The following is a 24500-nucleotide window of genomic DNA, read 5'->3' on the forward strand; positions in this document are numbered from 1 at the left end:
ACCCCCCCTCCCCCTGCTCCCGCTCCCCCCCCCCAAGACTGCTCCAGGTTAGAACAGTATGAGATCTCTTTCTAGGAGGCAAGTACTTCCTCTGTCTGGTCTGGATTCTCTGGTGCGAGATTCTTGGGGGACCGTCTTTTCTATAGTCTAACAGCCATAAAAAGAGTGAAAAGTCTCTCTGGATCTTTCCTCCTGCCTGGACTGGTCCGCTCACACTCTACTTCCTCCTATGGGTAGCTAGAACATCTGTCTGATTTTTACAGAGGGTGTAACCCAGCAACTCTGAGAACCCTCATCCATCACTAGCGGAGAAATCTGTTTCCTGAATAATGCAGCTTTTCCCGACCTTCATTGGGCCACCGAGACGGCACATCAGACAAGGGTCTATAAGGACCCAGGTCTATTGGTTCAGTCTTCAGCAAGAGAGCAGCTCCTGATCGGGCTCTGACTGCTCTTTTTCTATTTCCTGAAACCTACCCTGCATAATCCTCTTTGATGATAAAGGGCCTATGGTTTTAAAAAGAGGTGGCTGGAAAATCACCCCAACTTTTAATAGCACAAGAAAGTTTAGTGATGTATTATTTTAATGCCTTCATTTAGACTAATTTAACACAGAATTGTCACTATAACTAGAAAGGATCATAGCTTCCCAGACTAAACCACTGGAAGGTACTTGATTTCATTCCCCTGAAAAGCAGTTTAATCCCAGCTTCTGTCTAGTGACAATATGACCCCCAGAGAAAGGAATGTTGAATGTCCTTTTAAACTCCCAGGGACAATCACCAGAAGAAAATGCAACTAGCCCCTACCAAAGAAATCTAATTCTGACAACTTGTGAAATCTGAATTTAAGTCATCGGCAGATTACTGAGGTCTGGGAAATGGCAAACATCAACCAGTTGAGAAGGGTGGCCCGGCCTGTTTTTGTTTGTGGATTGCGTAACTGTGTGTGGCTGTGTTGTATTAAAACCAGCTTGTCCCAGCTAGTAGTAAAATGCAGTCTCTAGGTAGACGAGGGCGGGCTTGTCTGTATAAACCAAACATCTGAAACTCCTACTGCAAGTCTTTGAGGGCTTGTACGTGATGCTTAATTTGGGTTGGAAATGAGAGAAGATGTAACCTACAGGCAAAGATAATTCCTGTGGGTTTTTTTGTTTTTTGTTTTTTGGTTTTTTTTTTTGGCAGTTTCTGCTCCTTCTTCTCTGGTACTCAGATTAGGTCCGAATCTCTCTCCCTTAGGAAACTCTGAGCCCCCTCTAATAAAGACCTTTCTGAGACATACGTGTTGCAAGAGACTGATTGGATCTCCCAACTGATTCTTTCAGTCGCTGTCCAGGAAAACAGTGTCTTCTCATTTAAAAACAACGGACCCAGATTTTATGTTCATGATCAAGTTAAACCCGCTTAGCTTAACTTTCACTAATTCCCCAGAACTCCCCAGAGAGCCTTAGGGAAGCACTTGTGTCATTACACGCACTGCTCTCGAGTTTCAGGGTGGGCCTTCCGTTGTTTGGATACCCTGTAACTTTTAGTCTTCTGCTGACAAGGCCTCCAAGGTGAAGGGCACCTGCAGCAAAGTTGGGAATCGGCTCCCAGAAACACCTCTGCAACCTTTCAATAAACAACACCCTGACACTGAGTTGGCCCAGGGATGGAACTCACTTCCTCTTTGAGACAATGTGCTTGCCCATCAATTTACAAAATAAAAGGCCTGCTGAGTGCCAGGAACAAAACCAGAAAGTGCCTGAATTGTAAGGAACTTTGAGTATAGATTCAGTAGGGAAGAACCAGGAGGAAAGCAAATACAGGGTGGGGGGGGACGCATGGAGTGGACACCTAGTGAGTTAAGAAAACTGCAGGAGATGGCTCAGAGCTTAAGGTCCAGGACCGAGGAGCGCGCTCTAACAGAGGACCAGAAGTCAGTTCCCCCCTGCTGCTCACTGCAGCTCCAGAGAATCCAGTGTCTCTGGCCTCTTGGGGCACCTGCACTCGAATGCTCATAGCCATACACATATAATTGAAAATCAGATTAATCCTTTTAAAAAGAAGAAGGAAAGAAACCAACCGGTACTTGAAGGGGACCAGGTAGGGAGAAAGCTTTGAAGCCAGTGTGTCCCCAGCAGGGCTGTCTGTCAACCAGAAGCAGTGCTGAAAGACTGGCACATATTCAAGGAGAGTGGAAATGCATTTTTTTTCCATGGAACATCACTGTTTGGAGAGGGATGTTTAGAGATGTGTGCTGAAGAGTCCAGTGCTAAGCTGGAGTCCCAGACACGGAACCACCGTGTGGGATGAACCCATCAGAACCCTGCCCTGTACAAAAGTGTGTTCCCAAGTGAGGTCAGGTCCAGGAGCCTAACCCTAACCCTCTCCGAGGAGTATCAGGAGAACCACCCCCTGCTGAGTGGCTCTCGGCTCTTTCTATGTAACTGTGCTATACCAGACGGCCTTGGCTCTGCCTCCAGGAGGCACTCTGAGCCTGTGTAAAATGTAGGAAGTTTTTTAAGCAAATGCTGAAATGAAGTCGGTCCCCAGAGGATTTCTGCTTGGTGAGCTTGAAAAGGGGATGAAATGTGTATGTCTTGGGGGGGGGGGGGTCAGAGAGAACAGAAAGAAGGTTGGGGAGGTGGCTCAGTGGTTAAGAGCCCCTGAGTGCTCTTCCAGAGGTCCTGAGTTCAAATCCTCCACAACCATCTGTAAGGGGATCTGACTCCCTCTTCTGGTGTGCATGAAGACAGAGCAGTTAAATATAGAAAATACATAAATAGACCTCAAGACCTCAATTAAATTGACCCTGAGATAATAAAGTACTTGTTATTATTTACGGTTTTTATTTTATTTTCTAATTTTTTTTACTATGTAGATCAGGCTGGCCTCAAACTCACAGAAGCACACCTGCTTCTGCTTCCAAGAGCTGACCTAAAAGGTGTGTGCCTCCACACTGGGCCCCATCTGACTTCCCATATATCTTTTGTCATGTAATGTAGCGCAGTGTGGACTGAGACCTTTCAGTGTACCTTGAGGAAAAGCGGAGGAGAGGACAGGTCTCTGGGCTTCAGTTTTTATCTTCTTAGAAAAAGGGAAGTACTGATGGTAAAGTGAGAACACCAGCCATTTCTAGAATTATTAGTTGGTTCTACTTGTCAAATATGCTTCGTCTTGATTTCAATACCAGGATATGATTCCCTCTGGGTGTGGCCTGCAATGTCCACTCGCTGTGAAACAAGGTGAGTGAGCATCCCCAGGGAGCCCACCCTGGTGGTAACTACCTGCCTGCTTACATCCAAGTAGAAATTCCAAATGATGTATCGAAAGATGGCCTAGTCAGCCATCACTGGAAAGAGAGGCCCATTGGACTTGCAAACTTTATATGCCCCAATACAGGGGAATGCCAGGGCCAAAAGAATGGGAATGGGTGGGTAGGGAAGTGGGAGGGGGGGTATGGGGGACTTTTGGGATAGCATTGGAAATGTAATTGAGGAAAATACGTAATAAAAAAATAAATAAACAAATAAAAGAAATTCCAAATGATAAATTAGGATTAAAACCAGGTAATGTGTCACAACACTGCCATTTTATTGCATCTGCCTATGTGCTCAGCTTCAGCAGAGTGCTCATGACCTCAGAGGTGTATCTGAGTTTTTACTGCACAGGCTAAGATCAAAGACAGTCAGGACCATGAATACCACCTTTGTTCTCTGCCAGTTTTCCTTCTCCCCCACTTCCCACACTGAAAATCATCCCAACGCTGTCTTCATCTGCCCACTGGGATGTTTGCTTCAGCCATTTATTGGTGGTTCAGTGAGCAAACCCTAAGTTCCCTCCTCCTCTTCTTCCTCCTCCTCCTTACCTTCCCCTCCCTCTCCTCCTCCTCCTTCTCTCTCTTTCTGTCTCCCTCTCTGTCTATCTCTTTCTCTCTCTGACTCTCTTTTACCAAGGTCAGGCCTAGTTTTTTTTGTTGTTGTTTTGGTTTGGTTTTTTTGTTTGTTTGTTTGTTGCCTATTGATCATAGCTGACTGCCGTCCTAGACTCTGTTGAGTGAATTAATATAAAGATGAATGCAATTCTTGCCCCACCTTGGAACTCCCACACTCAATGAAGCAAATAAATGGGTGAGTTGGGGTGGGAGAAAGGGAAAAAAGGTGACGGATGGATGGACGGACAGACGGGTGGATGGAATGAATGAATGAGTGAATGAATTAGAAAAATGATGTGTTTACAAGCACCTTATGGAGGGACAGAAAACAGATGTGAACTCTGTGATACTCAGTGAGAGCCTCAGATTTCCCACTTATAACGTGAAGGTAACAATTCCTACTTAGCCTGGGTGGCTATAAAAATGACAGTCGGTAAATTGCTCAAGGAAGTATGTAGTTAAAACAACAACCAAAAGCTGGACGTCACAGCTACAACAAAAGGTGATAAGTGACTTAAGAGAAGTGCAAACAAAGAGGGTGGGGGTTCCCAGCACCTGCAGAAGGCCACCCATCCACCCATGTGTGCCAGCCACTGGCGCCTGCGCACAGGGGCTTTCCCAGCCTCCAGGTGATCTGCAGCACAGCACACGCCTAGGCTGGCCAGAGTTGAGCAGCTGGGACCCACGGGCACAGACCAGGAGCGGAGCAATCCTAAGTGGCCAGACATTTACAAGTGAAGCAGGTGTCAACCTGCAGCTGCTGCCATTATGGCTCCCACAGACAGCCTGTAGAATGGAGTCTGAGAAGGACCAAGGCTGCCAGTGAGGAATGAAGATCATTTCTCTCTCCAGAACGCAAGACCACTTCCTCGTTTCTCTTTCCACCTCCCCCTGGATGTCTAAAGTGAAGCGGTTTTCTCTCTTCTCCAGCTCAGAGGCTGAGAATGGTGCGGAGGACAGAAGGAGGGTCAGCAAGTCGCCAACAGCCCAATCTCCTACCTCATCTGTGGAGGCCGAGTCCCCGGACCAGAAGAGGAGCCTTGGCCTGTGGTGAGTCTTCAGTGGACTCTCCAGCTTTTAGAGAGCACTGGCGTTTCTAGTTTTAAGGTTGTCTTTAAGAGTGTGGCTCAACTGTAGGCAAGCCATGCCCTAAGAACGCATGGTGCGTTCTTCCTTAATACCGCGGCCCTGGTCTTTGCCCCGGTATCCACTTATCTTCCTCGCAGCATCTTTTGCTCCTTTTCCTGAACCTTTCTGCAGATGGGCTGCCTCTTTCAGAAATCACTGATTTTGCTGATCAAGGAAGCCACAAGGTCTCCTCTCCGTACAGAATGCACCCCTGTCTGCTCAGCCTCCAGATGTGCACACCTGGCCCTCACTTTCCTGGGAGCCACAGGAAAGAGCAGAGGAGACCAGGTCCCAGGCATCTGCTGAGCTATCCATGATCTGTGACTGGGGCTGTAGAGGAGACCTGGTTTACCTGTGAAGTAGGAGGAGAGATGTTTTGTTTTGGGGGATTTTTTTTTAATACATAGCTACAGGCTCCATCAGTCTCAGAGGCAAACACTACCCAGGAGAAGCTTAGAGATGCCTGCAGCTAGAAGAGTAGATACAAGAGGAATCTGGTTGTTGTTGTTGTTGTTGTTGTTGTTTTCATTTTGGTTGGTTTTGTTTTTCTGTCCTGAGGATCAAACTGAACACACGCTAGGCAGCTGCTCTACCACTGAGTACATCCCCAGTCCTAACTGTGGCTTCTAGAACTCTCCAATCAGGGCGAGTGATCTCCTCCCGATTGCTAGAACTGTTAGAACCATTGCCTCCTCCCACTTTTGACCTCTCCCAGGAGACAATCACATCCTACGTTTCCCTCCATCCCTGGCTCCCCACTTGTATCTCCTTTCTAAATCAGTGCCTGAGTCCTAACTCCTCACCCAAGGTTTCCTTTTTCAGCTATCCCTGTCGCCTCTGCACACCTTGTTTCTGGTGCCTTATCTTTCGACATTTGTTTCTGTAGCTGTTTCCCAGCAGAACATCCCACCCGCTCGTTAAGTGACTCCCCTCTCGCAGAGCTTTCACTGTGACGGGCCAGGCAGTCACCTGGCAAATACTTGGGTTCCTTCTGACTTGCCCAGGCTTAAGAAGAGCAGAGCTGTGCCGTGTGCATCAGTAAGAGATGTGGGAAAACACGGGGTTTGCTGCCCGCCACGCCACGGCGCCGAGGGCCCTGCTCTGCCGTTCTGCTCACTCTGTCTGGAAAGTCCTAACCGTTTTTTTTTTTTTTTTTCTTTTCGGGCACTTTCATTTTGCACTGGGCTTTGATCTTGTCTGTGGGCAGCTATAGGAAGTGAGAACAGTGTGACTGAGAAGGCACAGAGAAATCAGTACTTATGCAAAGGAGCTTCCCGTTAGCTCTGTGCCGCTGTTCAAGACCTCAGAGCGAGAGCAGCCCTTCTTACTGCATTTACCTACTGTTCGGAGTCCTCCAAAACATGATGCCACTAACATGTATTGAGTCAGAAGAAGCCATACTTGCCATCCTTATTTTATTTGCTTGGGGATTTTGTTTTCTTGGTGTTTATTTGTTATTTGTTTGGAGACAGGATCTCACTATGTAGCCCAGGCTAGCCTTGACCTCACAAGAGATCCATTTGCCTCTGCCTCCCAAGCCCTGGGACGAAAGGTGTACGCCACCACATACAGCACTGTTTTGTTGATATTGTTTGCATTGGAGGCTTTGTGTAGCCAAGGCTTGCCCCAGACTCACTATAGTCCTCAGGATGGCCTTAAATCATGATCTTCCTGCCTCAGTCACCATCATAACCTATCTAACCACCATTATTATTTTTGACATTTATAAAAATAGTTATCTTTTCAGGTGGGGTATAAATAGGTAAACTCAGAGTTTCAAAAAATAATAATCTCCAGAATTCCCGGAGAACGTATTTATTAGCTAGCCCAGAGCAGATCAAGCCTGTCTACTGTGAGCTGCTGAGAGGTGCCCCTCCTGAGATTTCAGTGTTGTGGATCATAAACTATTAGAGGAGCCTAAGACATCCTAAGTCGCTCTCAGAGTCCCCTACTTCCACCATGTCTGTCCCCCTGTGGCATTTGAATTCCTTCAGATAGTGTAAATGTTTCAAATAGTATAAAAAATATGGACACTCTGTCTATTGTTTCAAGCCCTAGCAGTAAAGCAACTACATAATTACAAAGCGGATTTGTGAGCCAGCTCTAGAACTGGTACATCTTCTCCACTTGGAAATGACTGTCCTCAGCCACAGGGGTGCAGATGTGCAGGCTCCCACATCTGCTGAAATGGAGAGACAGGGTTAAGATATCCTGCCATCAAATTCCAGAATTCTGCCTTTAACAGTCGGGGGAAGGGAAGACTTAGATTTAGAGATGCTCGTTTTTATTTCTTTTTTCTTATTTTGTCGCACTTGATTCTCACTGTCTTCCAAGACTGGGTGTTTTCTATCTCTTGTCTTTCGGGTCCAGTGTCTCCTGTCCCTTCTCTAAGGCCCTGAACACTGGGGTCATTCTGTGGGGTGAGAGGTCCCTTAAGGATGGATCTCTCTCCCTCTCCCTCTCCCTCTCCCTCTCCCTCTCCCTCTCCCTCTCCCTCTCCCTCTCCCTCTCCCTCTCCCTCTCCCTCTCCCTCTCCCTCTCCCTCTCTCTGTCTCTCTCTCTCCGTCTCTCTCTCTCCGTCTCTCTCTGTCTCTCTCTCTCTCTCTGTCTCTCTCTCTCTCTCTGTCTCTCTCTCTCTCTCTCTCTCTCTCTCTCTCACGCACACACACACACACACACACACACACACACACACTGCTGGTGCTTGCTGAACTCCAGAACCTGGACTGGATCTCCAGCACTGAAAAATGATAAGTGAAAAGGCAAATCCACATTGTTCTGGCTGTTCCATCTTCTATTATTGTCTTTAACCTGTCTAGCTTCTTTTGGGGGGCAAGGGGGTGAGACAGGGAGACAGGGTTTCTCTGTGTAGCTCTGGCTGTCCTAGAACTCACTCTGTAGACCAGGCTGTCCTTGAACTCAGAAATCCGCCTGCCTCTGTCTCCTAAGTGCTGGGATTAAAGGCGTGCACCACCACTGCCTGGCCCTGTTTAACTTCTATAACAGCTAAATCGTATACTCTGTCTCTATCTTTCCCTATGTGTATCAGTCTCTCTCTCTCTCTCTCTCTCTCTCTCTCTCTCTCTCTCTCTCTCTCTCTCTCTCTCTCTGTGTGTGTGTGTGTGTGTGTGTGTGTATGTGTAGTATGCCTTGTATGTACGTAGGGGTTGAGGGAGGGTTGAGCCCATGTGTACACATGGAGAGACCAGAGGAGGACTTCAGGTATCCTGTTCTCTCTCCATCTTACTCCCTTGAAACAGGGTTTCCTCGCTGAACCTGGAGCCTGTTGTTTTCAGCTAGTCAGCGGCAGTAAATCCAGCCCAGTTCTGAGGTTATTCACACACAGACATGGCTCCCCATCCAAGATGGGCTCCTCACACTGGACTAGCACCCACTCTTGACCCACTAAGTCATCTTCCCAAACCCTGCTCTTGTTATTTTGAAGGATTATAGCCCAGGGTGGCTTCAAATGTATTCATTCCTGTCAACCAAATTACAAAACAAACAAACAAACAAAAAACCCAGGCAGATCTTTTGAAGCCGTGTAGACTGTGGGCAGATGGAGACAGGTGGGACAGTACTACCTTTGACGGTCTGGAAAGGCACAGCAGCACAGGGACTCCTGTGTGGAGCACCATCGTCATCTGTGGGTGGAGCACTTCCTTACACAGTAGTGCTTTCTGGGGCTTCTCAATGTGTTGTTTCCACTCCCTACAGGCACAGAGAGCAGGACCAGAAGGCCAATGCAAAATGAAGTTCATACAAGGCCTCATGCCTCAGCCTCCCATGGGCTAGGATTACAGACATGCACTACCACACCCAGCTTGCGCTGCCTTTAACAAAAAGAAAGGGGGAGGGGGGAGACTTGATGCATGTGTCTACAAGCTCCTTAAAGATAGACTGTCTTGTGTGCCTAAGACCTTTAGCCCAATGCCTCTCTCAGTTAATTCTTATTAAATATTAATGGTTGCGAAACAAAATAAATATTCTCTGATTGAGCTACAGCTGTAATTTTATTTGATAATGGAACTCAAGGACTCCTCTTTCTGTTGATTAAAACACTTTTGAGCTGATAGAATTATCCTCGAATCTCGAATGCCCTTTCTGCAGTTCATCACGATGGCCCGCTGGGATCATCCTGATCACGCAGTTTGCAAATGCCCCCAGAGTGTCGCGAGCACTGGTCAGGATCTAGAAGAGACAAATGAGTGTCAAGCTTTCTCGTGATGTGGCACAGTGGTGAGGATTTATCATGAGCAGCATAAACTGTTCCTTGCATAATCTCCGTGGGTTTTATTTCCCCAGGTCAAAATCCAGTTTTGATGGTTCCAGTTTGTTGAGTGATAAGAATGACTGTAAAACTGAAAGCAAGACTGACTCTAAGACTGAAAGAAAAAAGTCTTCATCGTCTAGTCAGGTAATGAGGGACGGCAGTGTGTATTGACTCTGAGGGTAGCCCAGCCAAAGGAATCCAGAAATGCAGCTTTCTACTAACCAGGGCCAAAGGAAACAAGGGGTTTAGAATATGTGGAAGGGCAGATGGACACTGTTCCTCCAGCCTATTCGATTCCACAGCTGACCCATCAGCACACATGGAGAGACACAGTGCTTGGCTGTGGAACTGGGGCTGACAGTCACGTGCTTGTCTGACATCTCACAGAACAAACATGGGGAGTGTGGCATCCACTCACGATAATATAGTCGCATCAGGTACCCAGCACATAGAGAAGCAAGGCCTATGAACACGCAGGTCACACCTGATTGTCAAGAGTCACATCTGCCCTGTGCTAAATACACGCAGAGAGGCAACAGAATCCAAGTCTGTGTCGGGCATCATCTTTACTGGGGCAGGCTTGTGGGGGTTCGGGGTTTATTTGGGGGTTTGTTGCTTTGAGTTGAGCCCAAGACCTCCCTTGTGCCAAGGACACTCTACAACTGAGCAAAACCCTTGACCCAGTTTTCTGAAGTTTGTTGTGGTTGTTGTTGTTCACATCTCCCCTAAATACACGAATATGTGCCTTCTAAGAACCTAACAGAATAGTTGACATAGGAATGAAATTTAAGTTGTTTTAATTTCTGCAGCTGTCCTAACAGCTGTAAGGTGTGTGTCTTATAAAGGTCGTTTTTTTGCACTCCTCCTTAGGGGCCAGTCAAGTGTCAGATATTATATTTAACTTCTCTCTCTCTCTCTCTCTCTCTCTCTCTCTCTCTCTCTCTCTCTCTCTCACACACACACACACACACACACACACACACACACACACTCCATGGCTTCCCAATATAGCCCAGGCTGGCTTTGAACATGGGGTCCTCCCACCTTCAGGTTTCCTAATAGCCAGCATTATAGATAGAGCCAAAGACTTCAAGTTCAGGGTTATCCGAGGGCCAAGTTTCTAAGATCTATAGGTAGATGAACAGCTATCCTGGAATATTTGAAATTAAATGTGCAGTCAATGCTATCTGTAACTATTAAGACGAAAAACTCTGGGAAGCCCCCACCCCCCACCCCAACCTCCCACAAGACATATAACTTTCAACACCTGATGCAGACTTGAAGACATACAAATTCAAGTCTCCTAGGATAGAGGACTAGAATGGGAATCGTCATAGGAAAAAAATTCCAGAACTCTGATGCCACAAACACACATGGGAGGCAACATGCATTAATAATTCACTCTACATAAGATGTTTGTCTGTTAAACAGCCGACTTGTCGGAGCCATCTGCCATCTTGATGACCTGATCCATAGATTTTCTTCATGCCAGTAGAAGGGCTGGTTTTGCTGTCGAGAGCTCTGCTGGTTCTGATAGCACACCATCAAAGGCCTGCTTTCCAGACTTCTTATAACAGTCGTTCTCAAGAATGACCATTTTACTGGGGTCGTATGTCAGACATCCTCCATATCAGATATTTACATCGAGATTCTTAACAGTTTCAAGTTTATAACTATGGAATAGCAACAAAAACAATTTTATGATGGGGGTCACCGCAACATGGGGAACTGTGTTAAAGGGTCTCAGCATTAAGGACATTGAGAACCACTGTCTTATCACATATTTTCTCAGAAGCATGCTAGAGGCAGATCCCTCTGTCACTAAGGGACCTAGATCTGTCTCTCAGTCACTGTACGGCCATGTTCCTCGGTATCCCTGATATACAATGTCCTATCCATGGATATTTGGGGTTAGGGTGGAGATGATGCTTGTGGTAAACATTGTCCTGTTATCTCCATAGTAGTGGGGACAGGTGCAATTTGCAATGAAGACAATTACAGTCCTTCAGGCCCTTGGGCCCTGGAGTGTTATGTCCTGCTCTTCTGCCTCTGACGTCATGGGCTTTCATGAGCAAATAGTAACAGTGGCCACAGGATGTCCTAAGTGGTGGGACAGTGTCCGCCACAAAGTGGTCTCCCAATGTCCTACCTCAATGTAAGCCTGGAGACATCCCTCTAAGGCAGGGAATTCTTTTGATGTCAGGCACAGAACAAAGGAACCAAGGCCCTGGGGAAGTGAAATGCTGAGGGGACGACCACATACCACGGCAAAGTAGAGCCAAAGACTTCAAGTTCAGGGTAACCTGAGTGCAAAGCTTTTAAACCTTGAACTTTCCCACCATGGCCTAGGTGTGTGTCATTGGCAAATTCCCTGGCCAGAGTCCTTCGCATGTCATCTCCTGCCTTATTAGGAGTACCTTTGCCCTGTGAGATGCTCAGCTGGCCTCCCAGCAAGGTGTTAATTGGGTTGGTACATGAACTTAGGTGGCTCTGTGTCCCCTGTGACTCACTGAAGGGTCGAATTGGAAAATTAGTTGGTTTAAAATCGGGTTAAAACGTGTGATGGTTGAGAAATTATCAACAGTGTCAATGCTTGTGTTCCTCCTGCAGTACAAGGCGAACATGCACTTTCACAAGTTATTCCTGGATGTCCCAACTGAGGAGCCACTGAGGCAAAGTAAGTCCTATTTCATTTAAACCTGTTTAATTGTTTTGTTTTTTAGATACATATTTAAAAGGCTGGCTAAGGGAGCTGGAGACGAGGCTCAACAGTACCTGGGTTTAATTCCTAGCATTCACACGGCATCTCACAACTGTCTGTAACTCCAGTCCCAAGGAGACAATGCCCTCTTTTGGCCTCTGAGGGCCCTAGGCATGAACAAGGTGCACAGACATATATGTAGGCCAAACATGCATACACTTAAAAATAATATTTTAAAAAGCCTTTTGGGGTTTTTGTTTTGTTTTGTTTTGTTTTGTTTTTTGAGTTGTCTAAGAAATATGGAAGAAGGAAAGGACATTTCAAGGACTGGGTAACCAAGAAAAAAGTTTCTAGAAGGTATAGGTCATGTCATGACAGTAATGTCAGCTGGGCTAACCTTTCCCTAAGACCTTAAAGGATTAAGGTAGAAGGAATAGCCAGCCCTCGTGATACGGAGTCATCCAGGAACGTTCCCCAACGGTCCCCTTGCCATTTCCATTCATGCTGTGATGTTTGTGAGTGAGTCATCCTGAGATTTGGGACAACCAGCCTCAGGCAGGAAAGGCTGCCATAGGAGGCTAAAAGAGAGCACAGTTCCCACTGTACAGAAGTAGTCACGCCTGTGCTATGCGGAGCAGAGCACCATGGGCACACCCAAGCTGCTTCCCAGCATGACAGCTCAGCATGTGGCTCATCACGAGACCCACAACTCTAGCCTCTCTCGGTGTACACTTGCTAAGTCAAGAGGTTGGTTCCTGCCATCTTCTCTCAAGTGAGACCATCTTCGGTGAGTCACTAGGTTCCTGGGAAGAGCGTTTATCTTTACACACAGGTTGCGATTGGAGAGGTTTCTAAAACATCATGCTTGGTTTCTAGGGGGCAGTGGTAGACTTGGCCTCCCATTTTTACTCTTATTCTAAGTCTCTAAGACTTTGAATTGAAAACACATCCGAGTCACCCCCCATTTTATTCTACTAAAGATGACTCTAGAGCTGGGCCGGGCGGTATGTGCCTGTAAGCCTAACAATCAAGAGACTAGAGTAGGAAGATGTCAAGTTCTGAAGCCACCCGGGTCTAAATCTTGAATTCCAGACTAGCCTGGGCTGCACAGCAATACCTTACTTTTTTAAAAAAGAAAAAAAGTAAAAAAATAATAATAAAATAAAACTAACTGATCAAGAGGTGATAGTGCAGCCAGATGTAGTACATTCACATGTCTCTGTAAGTACAAAAACATGTACAGACAAGAAAGTAAAAATATGAAGAACATTTTCTTACATGCAGTGGATAAAGAGCACAGGAGTTATTTCCAAAGCAATGTCCCCCTCAAAGGAAGGGAAAGGAAGCTAGGGCTTTTATTCTGGGAAATAATACTTAAACAGGAAATCATTTTTGGAGCTGGGTATGTGTCTGAGTATGTTCATTTTAAGGTCATAATTCAAGAAAAAAAAATGGGCTGGAGAGATGGCTCAACGGGTAAGAGCACTGACTGCACTTCCCAAAGTCCTGAGTTCAAACCCCAGCAACCACATGGTGGCTCACAACCACCTGTAATGAGATCTGATGCCCTCTTCTGGTGCATCTGAAGACAGCTACAGTGTGCTTATTTATAATAATAAATCTTTGGGCCGGAGCCAGTAGGAACCGAGCAAGCGGGATTGACCGGAGCGAGCACAGGTCCTAAATTCAATTCCCAACAACCAGATGAAGGCTCACAACCATCTGTACAGCTACAGTGTGTACCCATATACAATGAATAAATAAATCTTTTAAAAGAAGAAGGAGGAAGAAAAAAAGATGGCAGACACACTTCTGGGCATGCTTTTCACCCAAACTTGCCAAGCACAAGTTTGGAGGCTATGCATAGTCAGTATCACAAAGGTGGTGGGCAGGGCCATCTCTGACCATGCTAAGCTTTTCTTTTTTAGAAGTTTTAGGGGAAAACCGAACAAAATAACAACAGCAAAACCAGACCATTTTGAGGTTGCGCTAATGCTGAAGAGGCTTGCCTCTCTCGGTCACTAACAATGGAACTTTGGAGGATGAGGGTATATTTAGTGACCAAGATAAAGGCAAATGTTTATTTGAAATAGAAATCATGGGAATAATGGTGGTTTGCTGAGATTCTAAATCAGGCTGTTCTACCTCTCTGTCTCTTAGGCTTTACCTGTGCTCTTCAGAAAGAAATTCTGTACCAAGGAAAGCTCTTTGTGTCGGAAAACTGGATTTGTTTTCATTCCAAGGTCTTTGGAAAAGACACTAAGGTCGGTGTGTTTAGAACTAACTGTATTTTTTACATATCGTAAATAGAAACTGCTTTAAAATTAACTATATTTACAAATGTTTCCATCATGAGTCTGACTTTATATAGAGTTTCCTTAGTTGTGCTTCCAAATATGACTTCTCTAAATGCCTCCAGATGATGCGGGCTTCCTTCCCCTCCCCACCCCTCCAGACAGTGATTGCTCGATCCTTTCCTTATGCACGCACATCGCCTTGTGTTTCTCCTACCCTTCGGCCTGCATCCCTTTTACCCACATGCCATCAGAGACACCAAAGTCGTTCCTGTGTGTTTCTGGGAAATATGCCCTAGTCAGTTTCAAAGGCATTCATTAACAACCAAAACACATAGCTGGGTGTGGTGGCTCAGCCCTACAAACCTAACGAGAGGGCTGCCATGAATTTGACGGCAGGCTAGGCTATAAGTGACTTCCAGGTGAACCTAACCTACTATATATGACTCTGCTTTGAACAACCTACCCTCTCCAAAAAAAAAAACTTTTAAAATTATTCATATCTTGCTGTATCCATAGCAATTACAAGGACAACAGGTTTGAGTGTTATCCTTACCAACACAAGGGAGCTGGAACCCAAGTGTGCAAAAGGCTTTGTCTGAGGAAGTTAGACCCTTATGACCTTAAATAGGCCCTGGTGTGGCCACCTTTAGGTCTCTTTTAAACACAGGTTTGAGCTGAGCCATGGGACACCCAGAGCTTGAGAATAGACTCAGTGACAGAGGAAGTGGCAGCTTCCCCAGGCTCCGCTGTCTGAAGCTGTCCCACAGAGAGGGAAAAGGCAATCCTTGCCAGTGAACTACGGTTTCATAGCCCAGTTCATTCAGACAGCCAGAGGTCTGAGAAGTACTTTCCGGCTTTGCATGGCCTCGGTGAGTTTTCTGTTACTGTGCCTGGAGATTATGAATAAGCAGTTTTCATTCCTGTGAAGTAGCCAGTTATGAACTCTTTGAAGTAATTACGCTATATCTAAGCCTTCTCCCTAAAGCCACTGGTAATCCTATAAGAACCATTTAGCAAACATAAAGGATATTCTCTAATGTGCTGATGTTAGCTCTGGAGGGCAGCTCCCGCCATGTTGCTATTTCTATATGCTTATTGTACACTATTCTTAGGCAGTCTCTAAATTAATGCACTGCAGGGTAGTATTCCACCATAATGCTAGACTTCAGGATTATAAGCAGGAAGCCATCGGTTCCAGAGGGGATCAGGTCCTGCTTCTCAGTGGGATAAACACAGTTCTAAATTCAGAAGGAGTCTGTGTCTCTAAGCAGACTAAAGGACTCAAAACAGTGACACTAAAGAAAGGACTAAAGACATTCTGAACAAAGGGTTTTTTCTTTTTTAATAACCTGTAAGTTACAAAGGCAGCAAGTGAGCTACAAGCTAATTTGTGATTTAGTGGTAGTTTGAAAATGCTGCCCCTACTTCAATGATGAAAAAAAAAAAAGGTATAATGAGTTTTAAAATTCATGGACACACTTGGGTTTCTTTTGTATGAGCTACATCTAGCCATAAATTAGCAGGAGACAGAAGAAGAACCACTGTGGCTTGCCTTCTTTCCACCCCAAAGATGGTGTCAGAGAGATTTGGGCTTCAGAAATCTTACAGGATTCCCTTGTGGGTCAACAGACCTCAGTCCAACATGATGTACTGTAAACTAATGGCTTCCAGGTTGCTCTCGGGGGACCTTTCTGAACCCCTTTCCTGAAAACAGGGTACTGGCTTCACCTTACTTGAGTGAAGAACTTCAGCCAGGGGTATTTTCAGTTGCCGGTAAAATTAACACATATCCCTTCTAGTCTCACCAAAAGCCCACTTTATCTTCATTTTACGAGTTATTCCATTGTATGTTATAGTCACAGAATAGATGATTAAAATTCCTCCTGGGTCTTTTGTGTCTCAGAAAAGCCTAAATGCACGGCCCCCTTGTATTTCACTGTGTGTTTGTGTCACTGCTCAGAAACCGATTTGGACTCATTTCTGGTCTCATTGTTCTCTTAGCCGATCCCAAGTTCTTTTTTCCAAGGTTATCACAGCCTCAAAATTATCTCCTGCCCTTGAAAATGTCTCTAAAACAATAGCTTTTAGGAAAAAAAAAGTATCTAAGTGAGATTAGCCGCTCATTATTCGGTCTTCCTTCCTGGAACTCAACCTCAGCAGAGGCTAACCCGGCTCACAGACCCAAATGTGAATGCATATTAAAAATTAAATGCTTATTTCATTCCTTTAAGCTTACAGAAGCAATGCAACCCTCCCTTCCCCCCACTGACCTCTTTTAGAATGAATGAAGCTTTAAAAATAATAATGCATTTTCAATAAGCATGTCTACCCATGCAGCGGGTCACATCATTTTTTTCAACCATGTATGTGAGACTGTTTGGAGGTTTGCAGTGATAGGATCATCTCCACTTGAAGCCAGACAGTGGTGGTCACTGTTTTCTTTGTCATCTGATATATTCCTATAGCAGATCATATGAGAGGAAATGAACGGGTAGGGTCAGAGCAGGTCCCATTCCAACATTTCTATGTTCTCATGCACAGGATCTTGAATGAGCCAAGTATCTTGCAAATAAATTTCATGAGCTGATGTCTAAGCCTTAAAGGATCCTCATAACTAAATGGCAGTCTCACCTGATAAAGAAGAATTAATGATACTTTTGTTGCACATTTTTTAAAGGATTTATTTATTTATGTTATTTATATGAGTACACTGTAGCTGTCTTCAGACACACCAGAAGAGGGCATTGGAACCCATTACAGATGGTTGTGAGCCACCATGTGGTTGCTGGGAATTGAACTCAGGACCTGTAGAAGAGCAGTCAGTGCTCTTAACCGCTGAATCTGTTGCTATTTTTTTATTTGAGCCAGAAGTGAACATAATTTTTTTTAATGATGAGCATTCTGGTAAATGATGAGCATTCTGGTATCATGAGACGAGTGAGGAATTTGGTAAATGTTCTCATTCACAACTGAATGTCCTCCAAACCTCACCTTATTTAACCCAAACATCTAAGTATTAATAATGAAGGCTGTTGGTACTTACGAATCAGCAGGCCGAAGCTTTGTGTGAAGAGCCTGTCAGGCTGAGAAGGCCATGTGAGTAGTTACAAGGCTGGAGTCAGGAGGAAGACTTTCTGTCCAGCATGTTTTCCCATCCACATGTGCTCAACCCGGGAACTGAGTCTGGAGTAGACGCTGTAAGCACCAGGTTTCCATGGAGCTCTGAGCCAGGGTGCGTGAACGTCAGTGTAAACACTGTGTTCAGTTACACATCTAGAGCTTCCCAGCTGTGTCCGGTAGCTGTGGGAATCCCAGTCAAGACAGTTCAGTCATATGTTCCCCTCACTCCCAGGTCCCCTGTTCTGCACACATCCCGGAGAGCTTACCTGCTGGTGGCTCCCTTAGCCAGGTGTAGCTTTGATGTGCTGTGTGTAAACTCTGAGCTGCTGTTGACTTGATGCTTCTGTTTCAGATCTCCATCCCAGCTTTCTCGGTAACCTTGATCAAGAAAACCAAAACTGCCCTTCTGGTGCCAAACGCCCTGATCATCGCGACGGTCACAGACAGGGTGAGTGCAGCAGTTCAGGACCACCTGTGCTCTGCCTGTCGTTTTCCTGACCCTTCTTGCTGCTTTTGTTCTTTTGAGGTTTGGTTGTTGTTGTTGTTGTTATTGTTGTCGCTATAATTTAATGCATTTCAATAGCAAATTTACAGGAACAGCACAGAGGGCAAACAACATTAAGCCTGCATTGTGTGTAGTACAACTCTGAGAAGTATGCTGAATGCACGAAACCTACTTTGGGAAAAATGCTGCTTCTCTCACTGTCCAGTTGAGACCAGTAAGAACTTTATTCATTAAAAGAGATCCCCAGGGGCCTGGCAAGATGGCACAGTGGATAAAAGTGCTAACTGTGATGCCTAGAACAACTAGCATCCAGTTGCCAGATCCTCCAGTGGGAAAAGAGAATTAAGTACCAAACGTTGTGCTTTGACCCATACATGTGTGCACTATAGCACTCATATGGTTACAGACAGGCCTACACACACACACACAGACACACACACACACACACACACACAGAGTGTCTATTTGCCAAGGTGCTGGAGTAACTCCTGAACTGGGCTACCCTGAGCATACACACCCAAAACCATTTCCATTTCAACATTTGTTTCACCTGCTGTTTTTGTGAAAGAATGACAGTCATCTTAAACTTCTAACCATGCTCGGTAGCTGCGTACCGCTGAGAAGAAACAGTCACAGCTGTTCTGGCCAAGTGTGCCAGAACCTGTGATCTCTGTACATGGGAGCTAATTCAGGAGAATCATAGGCCTGAAGCCAGCCCAGACTACATAGACAGACAGACAGACCGACCGACCGGCAGGCAGACAGACAGACAGACAGACAGATAGATAGATAAACTAGAAAGTGTGAGTTAACATGCTATTTTTTAAAAACTAATAGCTATCAAGCACTTACTCTTTGCCAGGTATACATCAAGTGCTTTCTTTATGTTTATAATTTATTTGTATGCACCCCACAGAGGAAGCATGCTTAAGCAGTTTCCCATGATCCCTCAGTAAGTGTCAGGGCTGAACGTTGCACTCAGACCTGCCTAGTGCCGGAGTCCGCGGGGCCCACTACTCTGCAATGCAGTGGTGCTGACTTGGAGACTGCGTCTCTGTCTTGGTGGCAAATGAGAGGAATCATTCAAACTCATGAAAAGGAGGTCTGACACACACGTGGAGAAAGCCAAAAGTTTTTAGCTCCAGTAGATGTACCATTTGCACAAGAAGTTAAACCTTTCCGTATGTTGTTTATTTCCAAAGTATTTGTCTAGCTTTGATTTTTGGTTTTGTTTTGTATTGTTTTTTACCATAACTCACAAGCATCGGGGGGGGGGCGTCTCCATATAATAGTACAGGGAAGAACCTGGAAGTGACATGAAAAAAAGCAACCCTATTATAACTGCTAGGAAATCCAGGTCAGAGCAGAGAAAGCAGGCCTCCTCCTGGAATCACAAAATACTGGAGAGGGGAGGATACTTTGGGGTCCCAGCTAGCATCTGAGCCTGGCCTTGGTGCCCTGTCCCGTTCCATTAGTGTTCTTAAGGGAGGACACCCATGTCATCCTTTGGGAGCCCTCATTTTGCTCCATTTTTTATTGTGCTTAAGTTGAATTTGGGGGTCTTCTTACTATAATAAGCGGAATATGAGGAGCCGGCGATGTGGCTCAAATGGTAGTGCTTGCCTAGTAGCATAAACCCCTGGATTTCATCCCCAATATCACATAAACTGGGCATGGTGGTACACAACCATCATCTCTGCCCTTGGAAGTGGAGGCAGAACTGTCAAGAGCTCAAGGTCATCTCTGGCTACATAGCAAGCTTGATGCCAGCCTGGGCCACATGATACCCTGCCTCAAAAGAAAGAAAAGATAAAAGACACATAAGGAAATATTTTATTTAAGAAATGAAGTAAAATTTGAGTGTTCAGATGAAAAAATTGAGGTTATAGTTAAAGCAACGGTCTTTATCATTAGAAAATATAAAATCTGGGGGGTGGGGGTAGGGGAAGGATGCTCAACCGGCAAAGGCATTTATGTACCTCACACTCTGATGACCTGAGGGTCAGTCCTCAAGAACCATATCATGGAAAGGATTATCCTCTGATTTCCGCGGGGACACCGCATCATGTGCATGCATGTGTCACACACTAAACATAATTGAAAAAAATTATAAGAAAACACAAAAACTACATGACTGGTATTTCTTGACCTCTTGGCCCCATCTTATTTTCCAGTACATATTCGTTTCCTTGCTGTCCAGAGACTCAACCTACAAACTGATAAAATCTGTGTGCGGACACTTAGAGGTGCGTATGACATCAGACTCCCGTGCTGCCCTTCCTCGGTATTTCTTAAGGTCTGTAGCTGATCTGGGTTTTCATTGTATGCCTGATTTCAGAACACAAGTGTTGGTAACAGTCCCAACCCATCTTCTGCTGAAAACAGTTTCCGGGCAGATCGCCCTTCATCTCTGCCTCTGGTAAGTCACCTTGTTGTGCCCTCGTTCCGAGCCCCAACAGACCACCAAGGAACCGACTCTGATGCAATTGCAGTAGGGTCTTTAATCAAACTAAAGCTTGGGCCACACCACCGTCTCTGAAGTAGCAGGACAGGAAGGAGAAGCCCGGCTCTCTCGGCGGGACAAGACTTTATAGGAAATAGCAAGCAAGCAAGGGGGTCTCTTGCCTGGCACACATCTGATTGGGGGATTGTTATGGCCTTTAAAATAATTGGCTGGGGCTGGGAGCCAAACCATAAACTTAACTTCTGTTTTCCTCCAGCTTATTAGGAAGTGAAGTAAGTGCCAGGGGGGGCAGACAGGCTTATCACTTGGAAGCTCGGGTGTATTGGGGAGTCACCTGAAAACTGGTGCTAGAGAGTTCAACCTTAGGTCAGGTTCTCTAAGACGGAGTTTGAACTCAAGATCTGGTCTCTCGGCTTAAATAATGATCAAGAAGCCGAGGATGGAGCCATGGCTACCTGTGCTCACACCACAGCCAGGGCTTGGGAAGAACTCATGACCAGAGTAGTTGAGGGACAGGTGCAGAGCACAGCTTGTCTCTCCAGAAGCAGAGGAACAACTGAGGCCTCTAACTCTTTTTTTCTAGTAATCTAAGGGTTGTTCTACACAAAGAAGAAATGTGATTGTGAGATTGGAAGAACATAAGATATCGCTTTGTGTCCTTGTCAGTTTTGTGTGTGCGGTGTTGGGGGAGTCAAACCCAGAGCCTCGTGCACACTAGCTAAACAGTCTCTACTAAGCTACGTAGCGGGCATCAGTGCTCCTTTAACGAGATTCTCTTTTTGAGGCCATGACTCAGCTCACAAAGGTCTATTCAGGGTACTATACTGATAACACTATCAAAGCCCAGGAAAAGTTAAAACTAATTCTCACCTTCAGAGACTTTAGCTTAGAAAAGATAAGGCAAACTCAGAAATTGCTAGGCAGAGCTGTTATGACCAGGTGGCAGATAGAGAGATTATGATTGCCCTGGACTTTGTAGACCACAAGGAAAACCACCGGTGGCATATTTCATTTGTGCATAGTGTGTACCTATAGTGGAATTTTGTTTTTCCTTTCTTTTTTTAAAGATTTATTTATTATTATATTTAAGTACACTGTAGCTGTCTTCAGATGCACCAGAAGAGGATGTCAGATCTCATTATGGATGGTCTCCAGCCACCATGTGGTTGCTGGGATTTGAACTCAGGACCTTCAAAAGAGCAGTCAGTGCTCTTAACCGCTGAGCCATCTCTCCAGCCCGAATTTTGTTTTTCAAAGAGATCTAATCATATCTATTAAAGATTGACCCACACACAGATTGTTGGTCAAGTTTGCCTTGAGTCAATCACAAGCCCATAGTTTCAACACCTATGGATCTCCTTTTGCATTTTGAAGAACTAGTGTAATTAAAATATCCTCACGTAAAAACTCAAACAAGAGGGTTTATCTGGGTTTGGTGGGACACACCTATAATTCCAGTACTTGGGGAGCTGAGGCAGGAGGATTGCTCTGAATTTTAGGCCAGACTGGGCTACATATTGAATTTAAGGCTAAACTAGAACTACATAGCAAAGCCTTGTCTCAAAACCAAAAATGAATGTTTATAACAGAATTTTTCACAAAAGCCCCAAATCAGGAGAAAACCCTGAAGTTCTTCATCTAATGCATGGGATATTTTCAACTTAGTATCCAAATGGAATATTAAAAGTAACGTCATAAAAAGAGAATGAAGGGCTGATACACGCTACCACACAGGTGGACCTTAAATCATTGTGACAGACCTAAAGTCAAACACAAAAGGCTGTAGACTACATGATTGCAGTTACTGAGGCTTCTCCAGTTAGGATAGATTTGATCCCAGGAAACCCATCATAAGGCTCTGTAGCACTGCCGGGGTGGGGGATGGGGAGGAGGGAAGGGTAGCAGTGCAGAATGCACACGTAACGACAAACATGGTTTCTGATCTGAGGCCACCCCGCTGGAGTCTCTCCTAAGGGAAGTTCCTTGCACTCTGATGCACTTCTTCCATCCAGTGAAATGCTAGCCTGGCCATGTGGCTGCATTCGCATACCCCCATACGCAATAAGCATTTAGTAGATCATTATTTTTTTTTAATATTTTTTTTATTTTATGTGTATTGGTATTCTGCCTACATGTATGGCTGAGTAAGGGTATCAGATCTCCTGGAACTGGAATTACAGACAATTGTGGGTGATGGGAATCGAACCCGAGTCCTTCAGTTAAGAGCAGCCAGTGCTCTTAACCACTGAGCCACCTCTCCAGCCCCCAGTAAATCATTATTAAGTAGAAGACGCTGACATTTTTCACTTTTCAAACTGGCATTTCACTCAGCTGGTAGAGTGCTGGCTCAGTGTGCACGAAGCCCGGGGTTCCATCCCCAGGACCAAACAAACCTGGCATGGTGGCACACACCTCTGAGGTAGAGACAGGAGAGTCTAAGGTTAAAGGTCATCTTCAGTTACACTGAGGCTTTGGACCAGCTTGAGATAGATGGAGATTGTGCCTCTGAATAAATAAATAAATAAATAAATAAATAAATAAATAAATAAATATCAGTCAATCAAATTTCCAACTTTTTTTCCCCTATCAATCATTGTAAGGAGTCAAATGAATGTTGAGATGGCCCAAAGCCAGCAAACTCAAGCATACAACTTGCTCATTTGTTTGCCAGAAGGGTCCTTTCTCTGTTGGCAGCTAACTTGTTAAGAACTCAGTCAAATTCAGCCTTTGCCAGGGGCCAGCTGGGAACACCGTGCATCTCCTTAGGTCTCAAGCACTTCAGGGAAGCCAATGGAATACCAATTAAAGCACCTCTCTCTGCCTGTGTCCTTTACTCCTGTCTGCTTCCTGCCCTCCGTACTGATGACCTGGTCAGATCTAGTTTAAAAGGCTACAGCTTTCTTTTCTCAGTCTTAATTTTCTAGCACTTCCTTTCCTGTGTCCAATATCATTTTTTTAAAAAAATTATAATTTGCTATAATTTTTTCATACATATTTGAACTTACACTTGAGCTGTCTGTCCAGTCTTCTCTCACGCTATCTGCCTCTGTCTGCTGAGACATCTCTGCCTCACACTAAGCAGTTTCTATTGCCAGCCATCCAATGCTCTCTCGAGATGTTTGTATCAAACAAGCTGTGTGCTGTTCGTTAACAGAATTCTAACCATGTAGAAGGTTCTCAGTTTCTGTCACCAGAGACTCCTGGGTTAGGAAAGTCCTGTGATGTGGGGTGACCCATGCTTCATTTCCATATTTTATGGGTCAGCCCTAAGGGAAAGGACTAGCATTTATAAAGTCTTGCCTGTTTCCTCCTCTCATTGTCTCCCCTCAGGATTTCAATGATGAATTCTCAGACCTGGACGGAGTGGTTCGACAACGAAGGCAAGACTTGGAAGGATACAGCAGCTCAGGATCCCAGACTCCGGAATCTGAGAACTCCCGAGGTCCGGGGAAGTCGTGTCTTGATAAATGTTTTATGCCCCATAAAACACCCTCCCCTCACCCTCACTCAACAAAACGAAAACAAGACCCACCCTTCTTTTCCCAGTTAACAGTTGGAAAGCAAATCTTGGGAAAGGGTTCCTAAGAAAAGGAATTGCCTCCATGGCGAAATCCATCTCCTTCGCCCCTATTTAACAGACATCTCTTAGGTCAGTGGTTCTCGATCTGTGGAAAGTAACCCCTGTAGAGGTCAAACAACCCTTTTACAGGGGTCGCCATCAGAAAACACAGATATTTACATTCTGATCTGTAACAGTGGCAAAATTACAGTTATAATTGTGTTTTATACAATTTGTATGTATGTATGTGTATAAAAAGTAGCAATGAAGCCGGCGTGGTGGCACACACCTTTAATCCCAGCACTCGGGAGGCAGAGGCAGGCGGATTTCTGAGTTCGAGGCCAGCCTGGTCTACAAAGTGAGTTCCAGGACAGCCAGGGCTACACAGAGAAACCCTGTCTCGAAAAACCAAAAAAAAAAAAAAAAAAAAAGTAGCAATGAAGATAATTTTATGGTTGGAGGTCATCACATGAGGAACTGTATTAAAGGGACGTAGCATTAGGAAGGTTGAGACCCACTGGCTTAGCTGACATGCTAG

The 24500-nt window shown here is 45.1% G+C and overlaps 1 protein-coding gene across 2 annotated transcripts in view; it reads left to right on the forward strand.

Moving 5' to 3' along the window:
- Gramd2b (GRAM domain containing 2B) overlaps nucleotides 1-24500 on the forward strand; it is a 111646-nt gene that overhangs the window by 72269 nt on the left and 14877 nt on the right. For both annotated transcript variants that reach the window (XM_021150618.2, XM_021150619.3), the window contains exons 2-9: nucleotides 4846-4965; nucleotides 9349-9460; nucleotides 11927-11993; nucleotides 14178-14281; nucleotides 17787-17882; nucleotides 20114-20185; nucleotides 20278-20358; nucleotides 23734-23845. In XM_021150618.2, coding sequence (XP_021006277.1) covers nucleotides 4846-4965; nucleotides 9349-9460; nucleotides 11927-11993; nucleotides 14178-14281; nucleotides 17787-17882; nucleotides 20114-20185; nucleotides 20278-20358; nucleotides 23734-23845 — 764 coding nt within the window. The remainder of the gene's footprint in view (nucleotides 1-4845; nucleotides 4966-9348; nucleotides 9461-11926; nucleotides 11994-14177; nucleotides 14282-17786; nucleotides 17883-20113; nucleotides 20186-20277; nucleotides 20359-23733; nucleotides 23846-24500) is intronic.

The sequence above is a fragment of the Mus caroli genome, unplaced genomic scaffold, assembly GCF_978045245.1.
Source record: "Mus caroli unplaced genomic scaffold, Mus_caroli_1 scaffold_19, whole genome shotgun sequence".
Taxonomy (NCBI): Eukaryota; Metazoa; Chordata; class Mammalia; order Rodentia; family Muridae; genus Mus; species Mus caroli.